Source organism: Sorex araneus, chromosome X (assembly GCF_027595985.1).
Source record: "Sorex araneus isolate mSorAra2 chromosome X, mSorAra2.pri, whole genome shotgun sequence".
Taxonomy (NCBI): domain Eukaryota; kingdom Metazoa; phylum Chordata; class Mammalia; order Eulipotyphla; family Soricidae; genus Sorex; species Sorex araneus.
In genome coordinates this window covers 53,734,671-53,753,764 of record NC_073313.1, presented here as the reverse complement: position 1 = coordinate 53,753,764, position 19,094 = coordinate 53,734,671, and the positions used below count along the sequence as shown (strand labels likewise).

The 19,094-nt window shown below is 38.3% G+C and overlaps 1 protein-coding gene across 1 annotated transcript in view; it reads left to right on the top strand.

Moving 5' to 3' along the window:
- The window catches only part of SHROOM4 (shroom family member 4), a 348,365-nt gene that overhangs the window by 309,990 nt on the left and 19,281 nt on the right, over window positions 1-19,094 (top strand). The window contains exon 6 of the mRNA XM_055123334.1: window positions 16,040-16,909. Coding sequence (XP_054979309.1) covers window positions 16,040-16,909 — 870 coding nt within the window. The remainder of the gene's footprint in view (window positions 1-16,039; window positions 16,910-19,094) is intronic.

Here is a 19,094-nt window from a genome sequence, read left to right as displayed (position 1 = left end):
TAGTTAAAATGTTTTGTTGATTCAGTGGTGTCTGTGGTGCATATAATATATAGAGGTAAATAGTAAATCCCTGAGGTTCTATAATGTTGTAAACAAATGATTAATCAATAATGATTGAATTATGATGTATTATTCTTGATGTGAATTCTAATTAGAATTTAATTTGGACCTATTCATTTGTAACTTATTGTTTACTGAGGTAACTTTAGTTAACCCCAAATACACATATTTGTATTTTTTAGAGATACAAAGTTACCTTACTGCCTCTGTCATCATGGTGTTAATATCTACCTAACACAGTCTTTGGATGCTATCAGTCTTTCCTTCTTAATGCCCCTTTACTTGATAACTTCAATTCTGTGGTCATATTCCAGAGCATTGACTCTGATCTTGCTTTATTTCTTTATATAACATATATGACTGAGATCATTAAATATTTGTCTTTTTCTTTCTGACTTACTAACCTAGCATAGGAACCTTAGTTTTATCCACGTTATAACAGACAACAAATTCATCTTGTCTTGTAGTTGGTTATTTATCTATTTTACATGATATACATAGGTATAAATATATCATGACATATTATTTTATTTTGTGGTACCAGAGACTGAATCCAGAACCTCACACTTGAGGGAAAATGTTCTACCACTGAGCTGTATTCCCAGTCCTATTCTATGTATTTTTAATTGATCCACTTATCTATCTATGAACACTTGGGCTATTTATAGACACTAGTTATTGTAAATTCCATTGCAAAGAACATAGGCATATGTAAATATCTTTTATTATTATTCCTGTGTTCTTGGATTAGATACCTAGGAGTGAAATTTTTGGATCATAAAGTTGTTTATTTTTCATTTCTTACATCATTTCACTCAGAATGATACTATCCATGTCAATCCATTTATAAGCAAATTTCATGACTTCATTCTTTCTAACAGCTGCATAGTATTCCATCGTGTAGTTGTATCATAGTTTCTTTATCCAGTCATCTGTTCATATCAGGTTGTTTCCAGAATCTGAATATTGTAAATAGTGCTGCAGTTAACAACAAAGTGCAGATGACATTTCTGCTGTGTGTTTTGGGGGCCTCAGGGTATAATCTCAGAAGTGATATTGCTGGGTCAAATGGGAGCTCAATTCCTAGTTTTTTTAGTAATGTCCATATTGTTTTCCAAAAAGGCTGGGCATGTCAGCATTCCCACAAACAATGAAAGAGAGTCCCTTTCTCCCCACATCCACACCACCAAGGGTTGCTCTTGTTCTTTTTGTGCCAGTCCCTGTAATGTAAGGTAATATCTCATTGTCGTTTTGATTTGCATTTCCCTGATGATTAGTGAGATAGGCACATTTTAAAGCTTAAGGCTCCTGCTTGCAGTGTTGTTGGCACTATGGTTTAGATATGTACCTATACCTTACCTCTAGCTCACAATGTACCTGAGACCTTACCCCTGTTAAAACCTGTCTACATCATATTACTTTCTCATTTGATGTTTTTTCCTTCTCTATCCATCTCACTTCTATGACATAGGGTCCAAAATAATCTAAGTATCCCCACTTTGAAACCTTGTATTCCCTAATCTTATTTTTCTCTATAGTTTAGGTAAGTCAGATCTGGATTTTTCTTCCTTTGACTTACTACATTTAACATCATATCTACCATTTATATCCAAATTGAGTTAATTGAATAATTCATTGCAGCTTCATAGTATTCTGTTATATATGGTACAGAATGTATATGTACATACACACACATATATATGTATGTATATATATATATATATATATATATATATTAGGCCACCGGGAGCTCTGCTCAGGATGGGGAGGGAAGCTGGAGCCCATCCCCTTCGAGGAGGCACTGGGAAAGACAGCCAGGCACCCGGGCAAGAGAACTCTATTCATTATCCATTAATCTATCAATGAACACAAGAGCTGATTCCATAACCTAGCTGTTATACTAATTGCTACAAAGAATAATGTACATATGTCCTTTTGAGTGAGTAATTTTGTTTAATAGGTTAGAAACTAAGAAATACACACTCTGGGATATATGGCAGCTCGATTCTTACTTTCCTGCAAAATCTCCATACTGTTTTCCATATAGGTTGAACTAGACAACATTTCCAACAGCAGTGAACAGAGTTCATTTTCACCCACATCCCCACCAACAAAGATTGTTCTCAGTTTCTTCAAGATTCTGGCTATTATGAATAGTTTTATAATGAAACATTGAAGTGCAGATGGCATTTCTGCATTGTGTTTTGGGGGCCCTGTGGTATATTCCCAGTGTCATCAGTGAGATACAAAACAAAACAAAAATGAGATATCATCTCACAGAGACTGGCACAGCTCAAAGAGCAACCAGTGCTGGCATAGACACAGGGAGAAAAGGATCTCCTTCGTTGTTGGTGGGAATGCTGACATTTTTTTTTGCTTTATGTATCACACCCGGCATTTCACAGGGGTTATCCTGGCTCATGCACTCGAATTACTCCTGGCAGTGCTCAGGGGACCATATGGGATGCTGGGAATCGAACCTGGGAACACATGCAAGGCAAATGCTCTATCCGCTGTGCTATCACTCCAGCCCAGGAATGCTGACTTATCTAGCCTTTCTAGAGAACAATATGGGCATTCCTCAAAAAGCTAGTAGTTAAGATTCCATATGACCTAGCTATATTTTGCATTTTTGACCTTTATCTGATTGTTAAGTGCAGATATATTCTCCCATTCTGTTAGTTGTCTTTTAGTTTTAGCTCATATTTTTTCTGCCATGTGGAAACGCTTTGCTTTGGTGTAGACCCATTTGTTTAATTTTTGTTTCTGCTTCCATTAATATTGAGATAATATTGAAAATAACTTTGAGGTCCAAATCTTGGAGCACTCTGCCTGTATTTTCTCCAGTGAATTTTATATGTTGTAGTCTGATTTCAAGGTGGAACAAAGGATCCACATTGAATTCACTTTTATATAAGATGTTATATATGGATCCATCTTCACTTTTACACATAGTTTTCTTATCTAGTTTTCCTAAAGAAATTGTTGAGGAGGTTCTCTTTATTCTATTTAATGTACAATATCCTTTTTAAAAATTAATTGACCATAGATCTGGGGACTTATCTTTGGGAATTCCAATCTAACAGGGAGTCTCTCATTTTCCAGTTCTTCTTAAAATTACTATGGTTTCAGGTTAGATAATTCTCATTATCTAACCTGAGATGCATCAAAATTTCTTATTTCTCAGTATGACTTTAGCTATTCGGGGTACATTATGATTCCATATAAACTTTATTGTGTGGTTTTCTAAGTCCTTAAAATGTCATTGGAATTTGAATGGAAATTGCATTGAATCTATATAATTCTCCAGAGAGGATGGTTATTTGGGTGTTCTGCTTTTAATATTTTTAATGATTGAGATTCTTTGGTTTACAATGTTGTTAACAATAGTTTATTATATACATAATTCAAATACCATACTCGTCACCAAGTGTACCTACCCACCTCCCTCTCAAAAGGACTCAATGCCCTTCCCTTTCAAACACCCCTCTACCAACTCAATTGTGTAGATAAGTTCTTCCATTATTGGATATTTTGGATATTTTGTTGCTGCCTTGCTTTTATCTTTAACCCACATATATGAGAGAGATAATTCTGTACCTGTTTTTTTCTTTGTGACTGACTTTACTCGTCAAAGAATGGTCATTTTGACGATATTAATTACTCTAATCCATTAAATGGGATATTTCATTTCCCAAGGTCTTCTGTCTCTTTCATAAGTGATTATTGTTTTCATGGTATAGATCTCTCACCTCTTTTTCTTAGGTTGATTCCTAGGCACTTGATGTTTTTAGACATCATTTTAAATGAAGCAAACTCTTCAATCTTTTACTTTTCTGGTTAATTATTTGGACTGGATTTATAGCACAGCCAGTTGGGCATTTGTCTTGCACGCAGCTGACCTTGGTTCGATTACCCCATCCCTCTCAGAGAGCCCAGAAAGCTACTAAGAGTATACTGCCCACACAGCAGAGCCTGGCAAGCTACCTGTGGCATATTTGATGTGCCAAAAACCGTAACAACAAGTATTACAATGGAAATGTTACTGGTGCCCGCTCGAGCAAATTGATGAATAACGGGACCACAGTGCAATAGTGCTATCTACATACAGGGATGCTACAGATTTGTATGTGCTTATTTTGTAGCCAGCCACTTCAGTGAATTAGTTTGTTGTTTCTAGGGACTTTTTTTACACTATAAAGTGTACTATGTAAGCACTGGTCTAGATGGAGTTACTGGTGATTTCTATCAAAACTTCAAAGAAGTCTTACTATCTATACTGCTTAGGTTCTTACAAGATATTGAAGAAACAGTAATCCTTTTTAACAGCTTTTATGAAGCCAAGATTTCACTACTACCCACAGTAAATGGAGATACTACTAAAAAAGAAATTTTCAGACCACTTTTTAAATAACTTATCATGTAATTAGTTTAGTTACAGACATTCAATATTCCAACATGAATCCCACCAAAATTTCACCTTACAACCACCATTATTTCCAATTTTTCCAACCATTCCTTGAGCCTGTCTCCATAGCAGGCCCTCAATTATTTGTTTTACATTGTTTGTTATAAATAATTTGCTAAAAGAATGATCAAGTAATGTTTCCTTAAAAGAAAGTTAGTGGGGGCTGGAGAGATAGCACAGCGGGTAGGGCGTTTGCCTTGCACGCGACCGACCCAGGTTCAAATCCCAGCATCCCACATGGTCCCCTGAGCACGGCCAGGGGTAATTCCTGAGTGCAGAGCCAGGACTAACCCCTGTGCATCGCCAGGTGTGACCCAAAAAGCAAAAAAAAAAAAAAAAAAAAAAAAAAAGAAAGTTAGTGAAGATTGTTGTATCTCACAATGGAGCTGTTACACCCTTTTATACAAGATTATTAAGATGTTGTTACAGGTTAAGCTTTCTGTTTATATATTGTTAACCTTCTTCATTACATAACATCCAATCTGGTATGCTATTTCTGGTTTATCAGTGTTATACAGTTTGAGATGTTGTGTGGCCAAAATCATGAACATGTGTTCCAGGGTGTCCAAAATTTTAATGGGGTGATAGAACTGGAGTTAAACTCTTAACTGATTAGCAACTTTGGGGCATATTATTACTGCTGAGGCTTCCAGAAATACAGAGATATGAGGGAAGTAGTCCACCCCGACCCTGTGAAAGCTGGAGATTTCAGACACAAATCTTGCATACCTGAATTTTTCAACAAATTAATTCCTCGATGAGGCTCATCTGAGGAGTGGAGTCCAGCCAGAAGCATGGAGGTAATTGTGGAATGTGGAGGTTTTTGGCTGCCTCGGCTCTGTTTGGGCAGGTGCAGGACTCATCCACTGCCCTTTGGATAGCCTCAAAATGACTCAAGTATTGTGCAGGATCTAGGACAAATTCTCCTACGTGTTGATTTCTTTCAAGATTTATTTCTGATGACTGGTTAAAGAAACGCTGGTACATCTACACAATGGAATACTATGCAGCTGTTAGAAAAGATGAAGCCATGAAATTTGCATATAAGTGGATCAACATGGAAAGTATCATGTTGAGTGAAATGAGTCAGAAAGAAAGAGACACACATAGAAAGATTGCACTCATATGTGGAATATAAAGTAGCAGAGAGGTGCGAGCTAGCAATGATGCAACTTCTGGCAGAAATTTCTCTGGACTTAGTTACTAAAATACTAAAATACAGAAATCCAAAACCTCGTGACTGCTATTGTGGCCACACGACCTTATATCTCTTCATTCTCAGCAAGGGAAAACAAATTATCAAATGCTTCCTTTCCAGCAGGTCCGACTTTGGGGGAAGGGGGAAACTCCAAACAATAATAGTGAGTTCTTTGTTGAAATATTGAAGGTAATCAAAGTAAAGAGAAAGTAAAGTGAAAATTATCAGCTACAGAGGTGGGGTGGGGGGGCTGGGGGTGGGGGGGAGGTTTGCTGTGGTTCTTGGTGGTGGAATATGTGCACTGGTGAAGGGATGGGTGTTCGCGCATCATGTAACTGACACTTAAGCCTGAAAGCTTTGTAAATTTCCACATGGTGATTCAATAAAAAATAAAAATAAAAAATAATAATAAATATTTATTTCTGAGTCTCTGTATCACGGCCAGTAAAAGATATGGCACCAGGGTTGGTTTGTTAGCATGACTGCTGGGCTTCTAGAAATACAGAGAGATGGGTGGAGGTAACCCATAACCAACCCTGTGAAAACTGGAGATTTCAGTCACAAAACTTGCATACTTGAGATTTTCAACAAATAAATTTCTGGATGAGTCTCATCCGAGCGGTGTAGTACAACCAGAGGTATGGAGGTAATTGTGAGTGTGGAGTCTTCAGGTGCCAGAGCTCTGTTTGGGCAGGTGTGTGGGGCTCACCCAACTCCCTGGGACAACTCAGCCTTGTGGAGAATCCAGAATAATTTCTGCCACTAGTCAGTCTCTTTCAATGTTTATTTATGAGTCTCTGGATCATGGCCAGTGAAAGAGCTTACATGGTCCAAGAGGGGGGAGTTTGTGCAGACCAATTTGCCTAATAAACATTGATGCAAAGTATTCTCAGCAAAATCTTAGTGAACTAAGTTCATTAAATATATCAAAAAGATCATACACCAGGCAAGTGATATAAACATTCATTCCAGGGATGCAAGGATGGTTTACCATATGTAATAAATTAACAAAATCATGCATCAATAAAACTGTAAAATCACATAAGTTCATTCAGAGAAAGCTTTTGACAAGATCTAATCTATATTCATGATTAAAAAAACTAAAAATAAAGTTGGAAGCAGCCTTCCTCAAAATAGTAATGGCTTCTATAACAAAATCACAGCCAGTATGATTCTCACTAGTGAAAATGTTAAAATATGCCTGTGAGATCAGGTACAAGGCAAGGGTGTTCACTGTCTCCATTTTTGCTATAGTCTTGGTGCTCTAGCTACAACAGTCATGCGGAAAAAAAAGGAAACCGAAAAAAGAAACCAAAGGGATAAAAATTGGAAAAGATTAAAGAAAATTATCACCATTTTCAGGATGTGTTTTTAATGATAGTAATTTCTTACTATAGAAGGTTTTTTTTTTGCTTTTTGGGTCACACCTGGTGATGCACAGGGGTTAATCCTGGCTCTGCACTCAGGAATCACTCCTGTCAGTGTTCAGGGGACCATATGGGATAATTGAATCGAACCCAGGTCAGCCGCATGCAAGGCAAATGCCCTACCCACAGTGCTATTGCTCTAGCCCCTAGAGGTTTTTTTAAATATATCATGTGTTTATTTTTGCTTTTATTTATCATGCCAATGGAGTTGAATTACCAATATCGTAAAAAGCCCATATCACTGAAGCCAGTATCATAAATATCACAATTTCTCTGTTTACTTTGATAAACTCTCTGTAAACTATCTGTTTACTTTACTCTTACATCTGTTTTTAATCCATGTTGAATTAATGTTTCTGCTTGACATGAGATAATGGTACAGTGTCATTCATTTTCATGTGGCTATCCAGTTTCCCCAGCACCATCTGCTGAGGCATCTTCTTTCTTCATTTTATTTTCTTGGCTTTTTGTCATAAGGTACTTTTTATAATTTTACCTAAGGTTTTGTTTGGAGGCTCTAAATTTGACTCCATTTGTACAGTGTCTGTTCATATTCTAGTACCAAACTGATTCCTATGACTTCAGTTTTGTTTGGGGGTCACATCCAGTGGTGGTTAGGGCTTACTGGCTCTCTGCTCAGGGATCACTCCTGGCAGTGTTCAACAGACCATATGTGATGCCAGGGATCAAATGAGGCTTGGCCCCATGAAAGAAAAGTGTCCTGCCTGCTGTATTGTTGCTTCAGTCCTGACTTTATAGTATAATATTGGGGTACATGATGCCCACCCCACCTTCTTTTTTTCCCCCAAACAGTGTTTTCTCTTCAAGGGTCTTGTGGTTCTATACAAAATATTTGTTCTATGTATTTAAAAGTAGCATTGGATTGTTGACAGATATTGCGTCATCTGTACAACACTGAGTAGGATGGTCTTTTTAGCTATGCTAATTCTTCCAATAAATGAACATGAAATGTTTATTCACTTTCATTGTGTTTTTTATATTTTTGCTTTGTTTTTAGATCACACTCAGCAGTGCTCAGAGCTTACTCCTGGTTCTGTGTTAGAGATCACTCCTCGTGGTACTGGGGGAGCATATAAAGTGCCAGAGATTGAACCCATGTTAGTCAGATGCAAAACATTACACACTGTATTATCTCTCAGCCCCAAGTCTCATTTTGGGGAGTTATGAGAAAGGGGCTTCAGAACACACCTGAAAGTGCTCAGGGCTTACACCTGGGTATTCATAGAGATCATTTCTGCAGAGTTCAGGTGACTATATATAATTCTGGGAATCAAACCTAGGTTTTCATTTTTTTGCTGAATTCCAGTCTTTATGGTGTGAGGTGATAATCTCAGTGTTGTTTTGATTAGCATTTTCCTTTATGATTAATGACATAGATCAGATTTTCATATGTCTGTCCATTATCCTTTGAAGAAGTGCCTGTTCTCTTCTCCCCATTTTTGATAGGGTTGGATGATGTGTTTTTTTTTCGTAGAGTTCTATCGATGCTTTATATATCTTGGATATTAACCCTTTGTCAGATTCGTAGTGGGCAAATAATTTCTCCCAGTTTGTGAGATGTCTTTGTTTCCTGCTCCTTGTTTCCTTTGAGGTGCAGAAGCTTCTTAGTTTAATGTTGTCCCATTTATTTATCTTTGCTTATACTTTCTTGGTTACTGGCATTTAATCCTTAAGGATGCTTCCATGTTTTAATGTCATGGAAAGCTCTGCCTATGTTTTCCTCTATGTAAATTACACATTCAGTTCTGATATCTAGGTTTTTAATTTTTTTTAACTTTTCTGTATGTCATTATAAGGAGGTCTGGATACATTTTTTGCATGTGGACAACCAGTTTTCTCAGCACCACTTGTTGAAGAGGCTTTTCTTGCTCCACATATTTTTGTTCTTTTATCATAGATTAACTGAGTGTATACTTGAGAGTCTGTCTCTGGATTTTCAATTTTTATCCCTTGATCTGAGGTCTATTCTAGCACCATGCTCTTTTAATTGCTACTGCTTTCTAGTACAGTTTGAAGTTGAAAGTGATGCCTCCTATCTTCCATTCCCCAACAATTGTTTTAGCTATTTATGGGTGTTATTGTTCCATATAAAATTATGAAGAGTTTGATTTATTTCTTTGAAAAATTTCATCTGTTCCCTTATAGGCACTGCACTGAATCTGTATAATGCTTTAGAGAATATTGCCATTTTGATAAAATTAACCCTCCCAATCCATGATCAGGAGATGTTTCTATTTTTTGTGTCCTCTTTCATTTCTTGAGGTAGTGTTTTCTAATTTTAATTGTCTAGTCTTTCACTTCAGAATTACTTGATTTTCTGAGGCAGAATTTTGAATGTTATTGTTCTTTTAATATTTTTCTCTACTATTTAATTATTTGCATATAGGAAAGTCATGGATCTTTGTGCATCAAGTATGCCTTCCTACCACTCTACTATTTAAATCTATTGTTTATAGGAGCTTTTTTGTACAGTCTTTAGGGTTTTCTAAATATAGTTACATGTCATCTGCAAATAGTGAAATCTTGACTTCTTTCTCATTTAGATTCCCTTGATATATTTCCCTTGCCTAATTGCTATGGCAATTACTTCCACTACTATAATGAGTAGAAGTGGTGAGAGTGGGAAACCTTGTCTGTGCCTGACCTTAAGGGGAAGGATTTTAGTTTTTCCCCATTGAGTATGTTTTCAATTTTCAGTGGGTTTGTGGTAAATAGCTTTGACTATGTTGAGGAATACACAAGATTTTTTTTTTATTCAAAGAAATTTATTTAGACGCCCAAGACTTCCCCCTTAGCAGGCACAAAATAATTTATTTTATATTGCTTGTTACAACAAAATGGTAAGTAGAATTATAAGAAAATAGTTAAGTAAAAGAAAACTTGTGAAAGTTGTTATAAGTCATGATGATATTATTGATGTGATTTTCTGAAATAATAAAATATAAAATTTACTTACAATGATGTGAGGGGAGAGAAAGAAGAACATGTGTTCAACAGAAAACACAAGCTTGAGAAAGCAAGCCTATAACTTTTGTTCTTATCTCCTATTATCATTTTTAGTGAGAAATCTATTTTTTTCTTATGTGTCACTTATCCCGCCATTTAAAAGCAGTCATTTCCTTTTGTGATGGTTTTTCAACCTTTGTATCATGATTTGTGTTTAACATTGAGGTCTAAATGGGCCTCCAATAAACAGAAAAGGTTATATTTTTGTTTCCTGATAGATATAACCACTCTTACCATTGTTAAAATTTATTACTTAAAATAAATTTTATAGAGGCAAACTATCTTAAGAGTCTGAGAGCCTGAGTCCACTCTCAGTGGTATTCAGCCCAGCTGTGTAGGCATGACAGTAATGAAGTGCTGCTCATGCCCACTGGTGCTGAAATGCTTCCAGAGCTATCCCTTATGGTTCTAGGGCTTGGAGGGAACAACAGAGGTGGTAAGGGACTGAACTAAGAACCTCATACATGCTAGGCAACTGTTCTAACACTTAAGGTATCTGATACTTGCTGTACCTTTTAATTCATTAGCTCAGGACATAAATGTTTCAGGATTTTTTTAATTTAAATGTATTTCCATTTAAATTTTTATTTTATTTTATTTTATTTTATTTCATTATTTATTTTTATTTCCATTTAAATTTTTATTTAAATGTATTTCCATTTAAATATATTAAAATGTATTTCCATTTAGGCATATTTTGCATTTTGTCTTTGTTCCTCTTTATTTTCTCCATTTGTACTTTGATAAATGCCTTTTGTACAATGGTCATTTGTCTCTGCATGTTTGTTTTTTCTAAGTCTATTTTTCTTGATGTTCCCACAATTTTATATCTAGAGTTCTAATATTACATTTTAACTTTAAAGCAAGTAAATCTTCAGTTAAAGCAAGTAAATCTCAGAGATTCCAATATCAATCTCCTCCTTGTACACAGTTTTTAAAAGTGTCTTACTCTTCTGAGAGGGTTTTTATCCTTTCATAGAAGATCATTTATTAAATCTTCCAGAGCTGGTTTAGAGATCATGAATTCATTTAGTGGTTTCTTGTCGAAAAAGCTTTTTTTTCTTTTTATCACTCCTGAGACATCTGAGTGCTAATCTAGTTGAGTAGAGTATTCTTGGTTATAAGTCTTTTCATTAAAGACTTTGAATATGTCCTATCATACTCCTCTGGCCTATAGAGTTTCATTTGATAAGTCGGCTGTGATTGCTGTGTAGTTTCACTTATATGTGACTCCTATCTACTGCTGCTTTTAGGATTTTGATTACATCCTCTCTTTGACTATAGCCATTTAAATTACAGTGTGTAGTGATGTGCATCTGTCCATTTTTATTCTGTTTGAGGGTTTTTGAGTTTACTATTGCTGGGTATCTGTAGCCATCTCACTTTGGGAATTTTTTCAGCTATTATTTCGTCAAATAAGAAATTTTCCCCTTTAGACTTAAAGATACAGTGCAAAATGCCAACAAAGATACAAAGGTTGCATATGGGAAGAAGTGATCCACACAATTGAAATAGGGTGCCAGGAGTGAGAAGGAGTGTATTTGGGGTGCTTGAAAGAGGTAGGGGATACACTGATGATGGGTGTGGTGTTGTAATTATGTGCATGAGAAACTATTAATAGCATTGTAAACCACAAAATCCCAATTAATTTTTTTAAGTTTTGACAGTAAATTAGTGAGGAATAGGGAGGAAGCCAGCCACAGTAGATAAGTGAGGAGTAGGGAGAGACTATCTACAGGAGATAAGTGAGGAGTAGGGAGGGAGGGCAGCTATTGTAGATAAGTGAGGAGTAGGATGGGGGCCACTTCCCTACATGCTACCCACACAGCAGAGCCTGGCAAGCTACCCATGGTATATTCAATATGCCAAAAACAGTAACAAAAATGGGCTTCATTCCCCTGACCCTGGAAGAGCCCCCAATACAGCAGCGTTGAGAAGGACGAGCAAGGAGAGGCTGATAAAATCTCAAGGCCGAACTAGGCTGCCAAAACGAAGAAGGACTAAAATGACTGTCTGCACTTTTAATGCACGTGCGCTGGCATCAGAAGCATCCATCAAGGACCTGCAAGTGCAGAAGATCAAGTAAGACGTCATTGGATTGACCGAGATGCGAAGGCATTGATCACGTCATGCCATTTTTGAAACTGGAGAAGAATTGTTCCTCGAAACATGTGGCACTAGAGGCGTTGGTAATGTTGGTGTCCTCATCAACATGAACTTGGCCATGAGCAGTGATTCGTTTGAATGCCTAACAAGCCGATTCGGATGCTTATGTTTGAATAGATGTGGCTCATTGCCAGCAGTTCCTATTTTCGTCATCTAGGCACCAACATCCAACTACAATGAAAAAGAAATTGAGAAGTTCTACATGGAGCTGGAAAAGTTCTACAAAGAAGACCACACCTTCTACAAGGTCATTGTCGTGATTTTAATGCCAAGATTGGACCGAAAAGATTGTCTGAAGAACTCCACAACGGGACCCACAACCTAGAATGGAACGAACAGGGTGAGAGACTGTCTGAATTCATCATGTTGACCAAGACCATCCATGGTAATTCGGAGTTCCAGAAGGCTGAATCTAAACTTTGGTTATGGGAGTCTCCTGGTGGACAGTTCCACAACAAAACTGACCACATTATATTCAATCAAGGGTTTTGCCTGACCTATGTTGCTGTTGTCCCAAAATTCTAAACAGGATCAGACCATCATCTCCTTCATGCTAAATTCTACTTCTCAGAGCGGGGAGAAAGGCTGCAAAGTTTAAGAAGAGAACTCCCAGGACAAACACCAACTAGAGCTCTTTGGCACTATTGCAACAATATGGGAAGATGTCCTCCTCGTTGATAACATCAACAAGGAATATGATCGACAGGTTCAACACCTCCACGATTGTGCAAGGAACAACGAGAGAGAAAGCCAAAAAAGAGCCTGTCTTTAGAAACTCTCAAGCTTATTTGCTAACGTGGTTTGGCGGGAGCCTCAAGCAATCACAAGCTAACGTCAGAGCTCACAAATCTGTTCAGAGAAGCGCTAAAGGAAGACCTAAAAGAGAGAAGAGCAGCAGTGTTGGCCAAAGCAGCAGAAGCTAGAAAAAGTATTCACAGTGCCCACCTGTCCTTCGCCAACTACAAGACCAAGATGACTGCCCTCCAACATCCTGATGGATCTATGACATCTTCCAGAAGGACAATGGAAAAGGTTATCCACGAATTCTACTCAGATCTCTTTGATAGCCACATCCACCTGCCCACATACCAAATTCTGCAGGATGGATATGTTGTTCCCAGCATTCTCCCTTCAGAAATCTGACAGGCCATTTTGTCGGTAAAGAAGTATACAGCACCAGGTCCAGACAAGATCAGACCCGAATACCTGAAGAATCTGCCACCACTACTCGTCAATACACTGGCTCGGCTCTTCACATGCTACCTGTATGAATGTAAGGTTCTGTTCCAATGGAAAACCATCAGGATCATACTGTTGTGCAAGAAGGGAGACATTCACAACATCGGCAACTATCACCCGATCTGCCTGTTGCCTGTCATCTAAAAGTTACTCACTCGAGTCATCCTGAATAGGGTTCACAGAACACTAGACGAAGGACAACCATGTGAGCAAGCCGGGTTCTGAAAAGGATTCAGGACGATCAACCATATATATATGGTTGATGTGTATATACAATGACCAAGCTCATTGAGGTTTCGTGAGAGTTCAAGATGTCACTCTATGTAAGGTTCATTGAATTAGAGAACTCCTCTGATTCTGTTGAAACTGAAGCAGTCATTGAAGCTCTAGCCAAACAGGGTGTTAAAACTCGGTACATCAGGACCCTCTGTGAATTGTATTATGGATTCACCACCAGGGTCTCACCATTCTACAGAGAAGTGATCATCAACGTACTGAGAGGGGTTTGGCAGGGCAACACCATTTCACCGAAACTCTTCAGTGCCACCCTCGAGAATGCCATGTGACAACTGGAATGAGAAGGAATGGGAGTGAAGATAGACGGTCGGCAACTACACTACCTCCGCTTTGCTGATGACATCATCCTAATAACACCAAACATTAGCCAAGTGGCACGAATGCTGGCCAACTTTGACCATGAGTGTGGACTACAGCTGAATCTCACGAAGACAAGTTCATGAGAAATGGACTAATGCCTGACATTCTATTTGCTCTCAATGGAACGAACATCTTCGTATGCAACAGTTATGTGTACCTAGGTCAAGAATGCAACATGACGAACGACCTGGCACCTGAGCTACGCAGGAGGGAGAGAGCAGTGTGGAACACCTTCAAGAGCGTCAAAGAAGTTGTTAAGAAGACGAAGAACCTCTGACTCCAGGCACATCTTTTCAACTCCACCATTCTTCCTGCACTAGCATATGTCTTAGAGACCTGGGACCTATGAAAACAGGATAAGAACGCTATTCAGGTCTCCCAAAGAGGAATCGAAAGAGCTATGCTTAGACTGTCACTATTCAATCAAGTGAGAGAAGGAATCCAGAGTTCCAACCTCTGTCAATGATCAAGAATCAGGGATGCTCTCTCTTTTGCCAAGGCATCAAAATTCATATTGGCTGGACATGTAATGCGATTTGGAGACAACCGCTGGACTAGAGCTGTTACCGACTTGATTCCACGGGACGTCAAAAGAACGCGTGGCTGCCCACCTACGAGATGGTCACACTTCTTCATCAAGACCCTGAACAAACAATTTGAGTCTCTTTGTGTTCCTGGAGCAAGAGACACCATTGGGCTATACTAGCACATGACAGGGACAAATGGAGACGTTACTGGCACCCACCTGAAGAAATTGATGAGCAACAGGATGACAAGTGGTACAAGTGAAAATTTTGATGATCAGGAAAAATATTTTAACCTTTCATTTTTCTCATAAGGAGATAGTTATTTATTTAATTTAATTTTTTAATGTTTTTTTAATGAATCATCATGGGGTCCAGTTACAGACTTACAAACTTCTGTGCTTACATTCAGTCATACAATGATTGAGTACCCATCCCTTCACCAGTGCCCATTCTCCATCACCAATGATCCCAATATCCCTCCCACCACTCCCACCCCTTCCCCCCAACCCCACCCCGCCTATGTGGCAGGGCATTCCCTTTTTGCTGTCTCTCCTTCATAAGGAGATATTTAAAATACAAACCAGCAGCTATTTGTGACTGTCCTGCATGGTATTTTTGTCTATAGTTAAAAGATAATGGACAGACAGTATACATGTCAAATTTGTATTAACTGTTGCATCTAGGGAGGCAGAAGGGGCATACAAATGAGAAGGGTATAATTTATTTATTTATAAAGTTCATGAAGCATAGATTACCCAGAAATAATTTGTGTAGGTGGGAACATGATATGAATTATAAGATTATCTGAATATAATTAAAAATAACCAAAAACTACATTGAAACTAGATAACCAGAGTTGTACTCCCAGTATATAGTACATTCTCTCTGACTGCGACATATGGACTTTAGAGTTAAGCTGCTTAGGCTTAAATTCTAACATTATAGCTTACTTTTTTCAGAACCCATTTTTTAGAAACTGGCACATGCCTCAGTTTCCATACTGTAATTCAGGACAATAATAAATCAACCTCCTAGAGCAATTGTAAGGATTAAATGATTAAAGTATGGACAATGTTTAAAATGATGCTTGGCTTTACATACATACACAGTAAGGATGAACTATCACTGCTTCATATTATTATCATTATTACTTTTACTACATATGCTGTTTTGTGGACATTTTAAATTTTCCATAAATGATGTGATTAAAAATATGCAACCATCTGCAATTGTTCCTTGTTTTATAAAACCCTCATTCACTGTTTTGCAGGGAAATGGCTCATTCCAAGGCTAACTTTTTATGGGCAACCCCCTTCCATCCTTGCCTTGCACTAGACTTGTCAGGCTGCAGAGCAGTTTCTTCTCTTGACCTCCACGAAGACTTCAAGAACTCCTCAACAAGAACTGAAGGAACTTCCGTTTATGAGGAGGGGAATTCAGTGACCCCCATTCCTCGACCATTGCGCAGCCGTGCCTTCTCTGAGAGCCAAATCAGCTTGGATCCCCTGAGTTCTCATGCCTGGGCTCAGCGTCAGAGAGAACTTTTTACCAAAGTTGATGAAAAGCAACCAGGGCCTCAGGGAACGAAAAAGAAGGCCTTTCCTCCCCCTCGCCCTCCTCCTCCAAATTGGGAGAAGTACAGGCTTTTCCGTGCAGCCCAACAGCAGCAGCAACAGAAGCAGCAGCAGCAGCAGCAGCAGCAGCAGCAGCAGCAGCAGCAGCAACAACAACAACAACAACAACAGCACCCACAAGAGAAGATAGAAGTGGAGGAGGAGGAAGAAATGGTAGAGGATGAGCAGGAAGAAGAGCAAGAGGAGGAAGTGGCAGAAGAGGAGGAGGAGGGAGAAGAGCTGCCACCTCAGTATTTCAATTCTGAAACTGCAGGTTCCTGTGCCCATAATCCTGAGGAAGTTCAGGAACAACCACCACCCCTGAGTTTTGGACACCTGGAAGTCTCAAGGCATGCCTCCCCAGGCCTCCCAGCAGAACAAGAATCTTGTGCTTTACGTTGCAGCAATTCCTCACCTCCAATAAGGGGCCATTTGGGACCTCAAACTGAGAAGGCTCATGCCCCTCGCTATTACGGCATCAGTGGACATTGGAGAACCTCAGAACAGGAAGCTACTAAGACTCCCACGTAAGTGTTTATAAAAGACTATAGATCCCTGAAGTAGCAAGCAGCATTAGTTTGCATTCCACCATTTACCAGTTGTGTGTTTTTAAGTTGCTTGATAAAACTTCCCAGACTCAGTTTTCTGCCTTATAAAATGGGCATGATGATACCCATTTCACATGGCTATTGTGTATATGATGACAATTTATGGGAAGTACATAATCCCATGCCTTAACCACAAATGAGCACTCAGTAAGTTATAAATGATGGTTTTATCTCTAAATAACACTGCACTGAACTGTTGTCCCTTTGTTCATCGATATGCTTGAGCAGACACCAGTAATGTCTCCATTGTGAGACTTGTTACTGTTCTTTGGCATATCGATATCTCTAAGTATCACTATAAAATGCAATGCTATTTCTCAGCATCTCTGTAAGTCATGCATCGATTTCTAATGTCAGGAGGTATTTGGTCTTTTTTGCACAAAATAAGTCTTTGCTTGAAGTCTGGTCCAGGTTCTTCCTTGTGTATGTTAACTTTCCAGAATAAGAAATAAGATTATAACCTTACCTGCCTCTGTTCCAGAACTACCTGACTTTTATAAAATCTTTCCCCACCCAAATATCAAATGTTGAGTACATTGTTCCCTGATATATTCCTTACAGCAGCTAAAGATATTTTTTCCTCTGCCTCTAAGGTAGTTAGGCCTACTAGTATCTGTCCCTTCACCATGCCAGTGCTTATATGCATGCCCCAGAGTAGCTATTGTCTTTGATACCTAAGCAGATGAGCTTTGACTTTCAGCATTGCTAATCTTCCTATGAAACTGATCCAACTCACTACTTGCTATGTGGGAGGCAGAGATATTGGAAAGGTGGGGGAAGATATCTATATACTATACTATATTCAAAGTGTTTTCTTTGAATCCCTTCCTAAGAAGAAACTTGTCTAAAACTTGTTGCTATTAGGAGTACCTTGTTATGTCTTTTGCTGAAAAGCAAATCTATTCCATGGCTATCTGTAGTTAGTTGAGAAGTTTTCTACCCTGAGATGTCACGAGTACAGCATTTAGATGGACTGGCTTCCAGAATGTGTGAGAATCTCTTTCATATCTCCAATGGCTGCATCTCATACTGTCCATTCAGCTGAGGAGCATTTTTTTTGTAATTAGAAAATATTTTGTAGAGAGTGACTGTGATTATCATTATCTACCACAACAGAGAGAAATGAAAACAACTCAGCAACATAGTAGGTAATTAATAGTTCAGAAGAAATAATACATCAACAAATCAACATATATTAAATTTTTGAGAGTGTCAAATATACTTTGGCATTTATAACTAATTTATTTCATCCTTCTAACAGTCTATAATTAACAGGCTATTATTCTCACTCTTTGACAGATAGGAAATGAAAGCTGAGCAAAACAAAATACTAACTCACTCTGAATTGCAAAGCAAATATTTAAATACAGTATGTCTAACAAAAGCTTCCTCCTAGGCAGCCTTTATTTTCACATAGACCAGGTCTTTGTAAGGCCCTCATTTTTCCTAACAGTAATGTGAACCAATAATAATTACTAACAGCCCAGCTTTAACAATTTGGTCTTCCTGGTGCTTTTTTTTGCTTTTTGGGTCACACCCAACGATGCACAGGGGTTACTCCTGGCTCTGCACTCAGAAATTACTCCTGGCGGTGCTTGGGAGACCAAATGGGATGCTCGGAATCGAACTTGGGTCAGCCGCTTGCAAGGCAAATGCCCTACCCACTATACTATTGCTCCAGCCCCACCTGGTGCTATTTTTAAGCCTCCAACCAGGAAATATTTCTTTATTAGGGGTAAGGACAGTAGTACCCAGTAAAGTAATTCAGTAGCAATCAATGTGTGAGATGACAAAATGTTTATAACGTAAGATGGGCACAATGCTCCTTCTAAAACTAAGTCAAACCAGTACCATGGAAGCTACAAAGCCTAATAAGAGAAAATGCCTTTCTGTATAGTATGTTGAAAGTGCCAATTTCTGCTGAAGGGAGTTTCTCTGTCAACCATCGTAAAGCTAACCTCTTAATTCAGAACATACATTTTTAACGAATCACCATGAGATACAGTTACAGACTTACAAACTTTCAAGATAACGTTTCAGTCATACAATGATCAAGTACCCATTCCTCTACTAGTGCCCATTTTCCACCATCAATGTTCCCAGT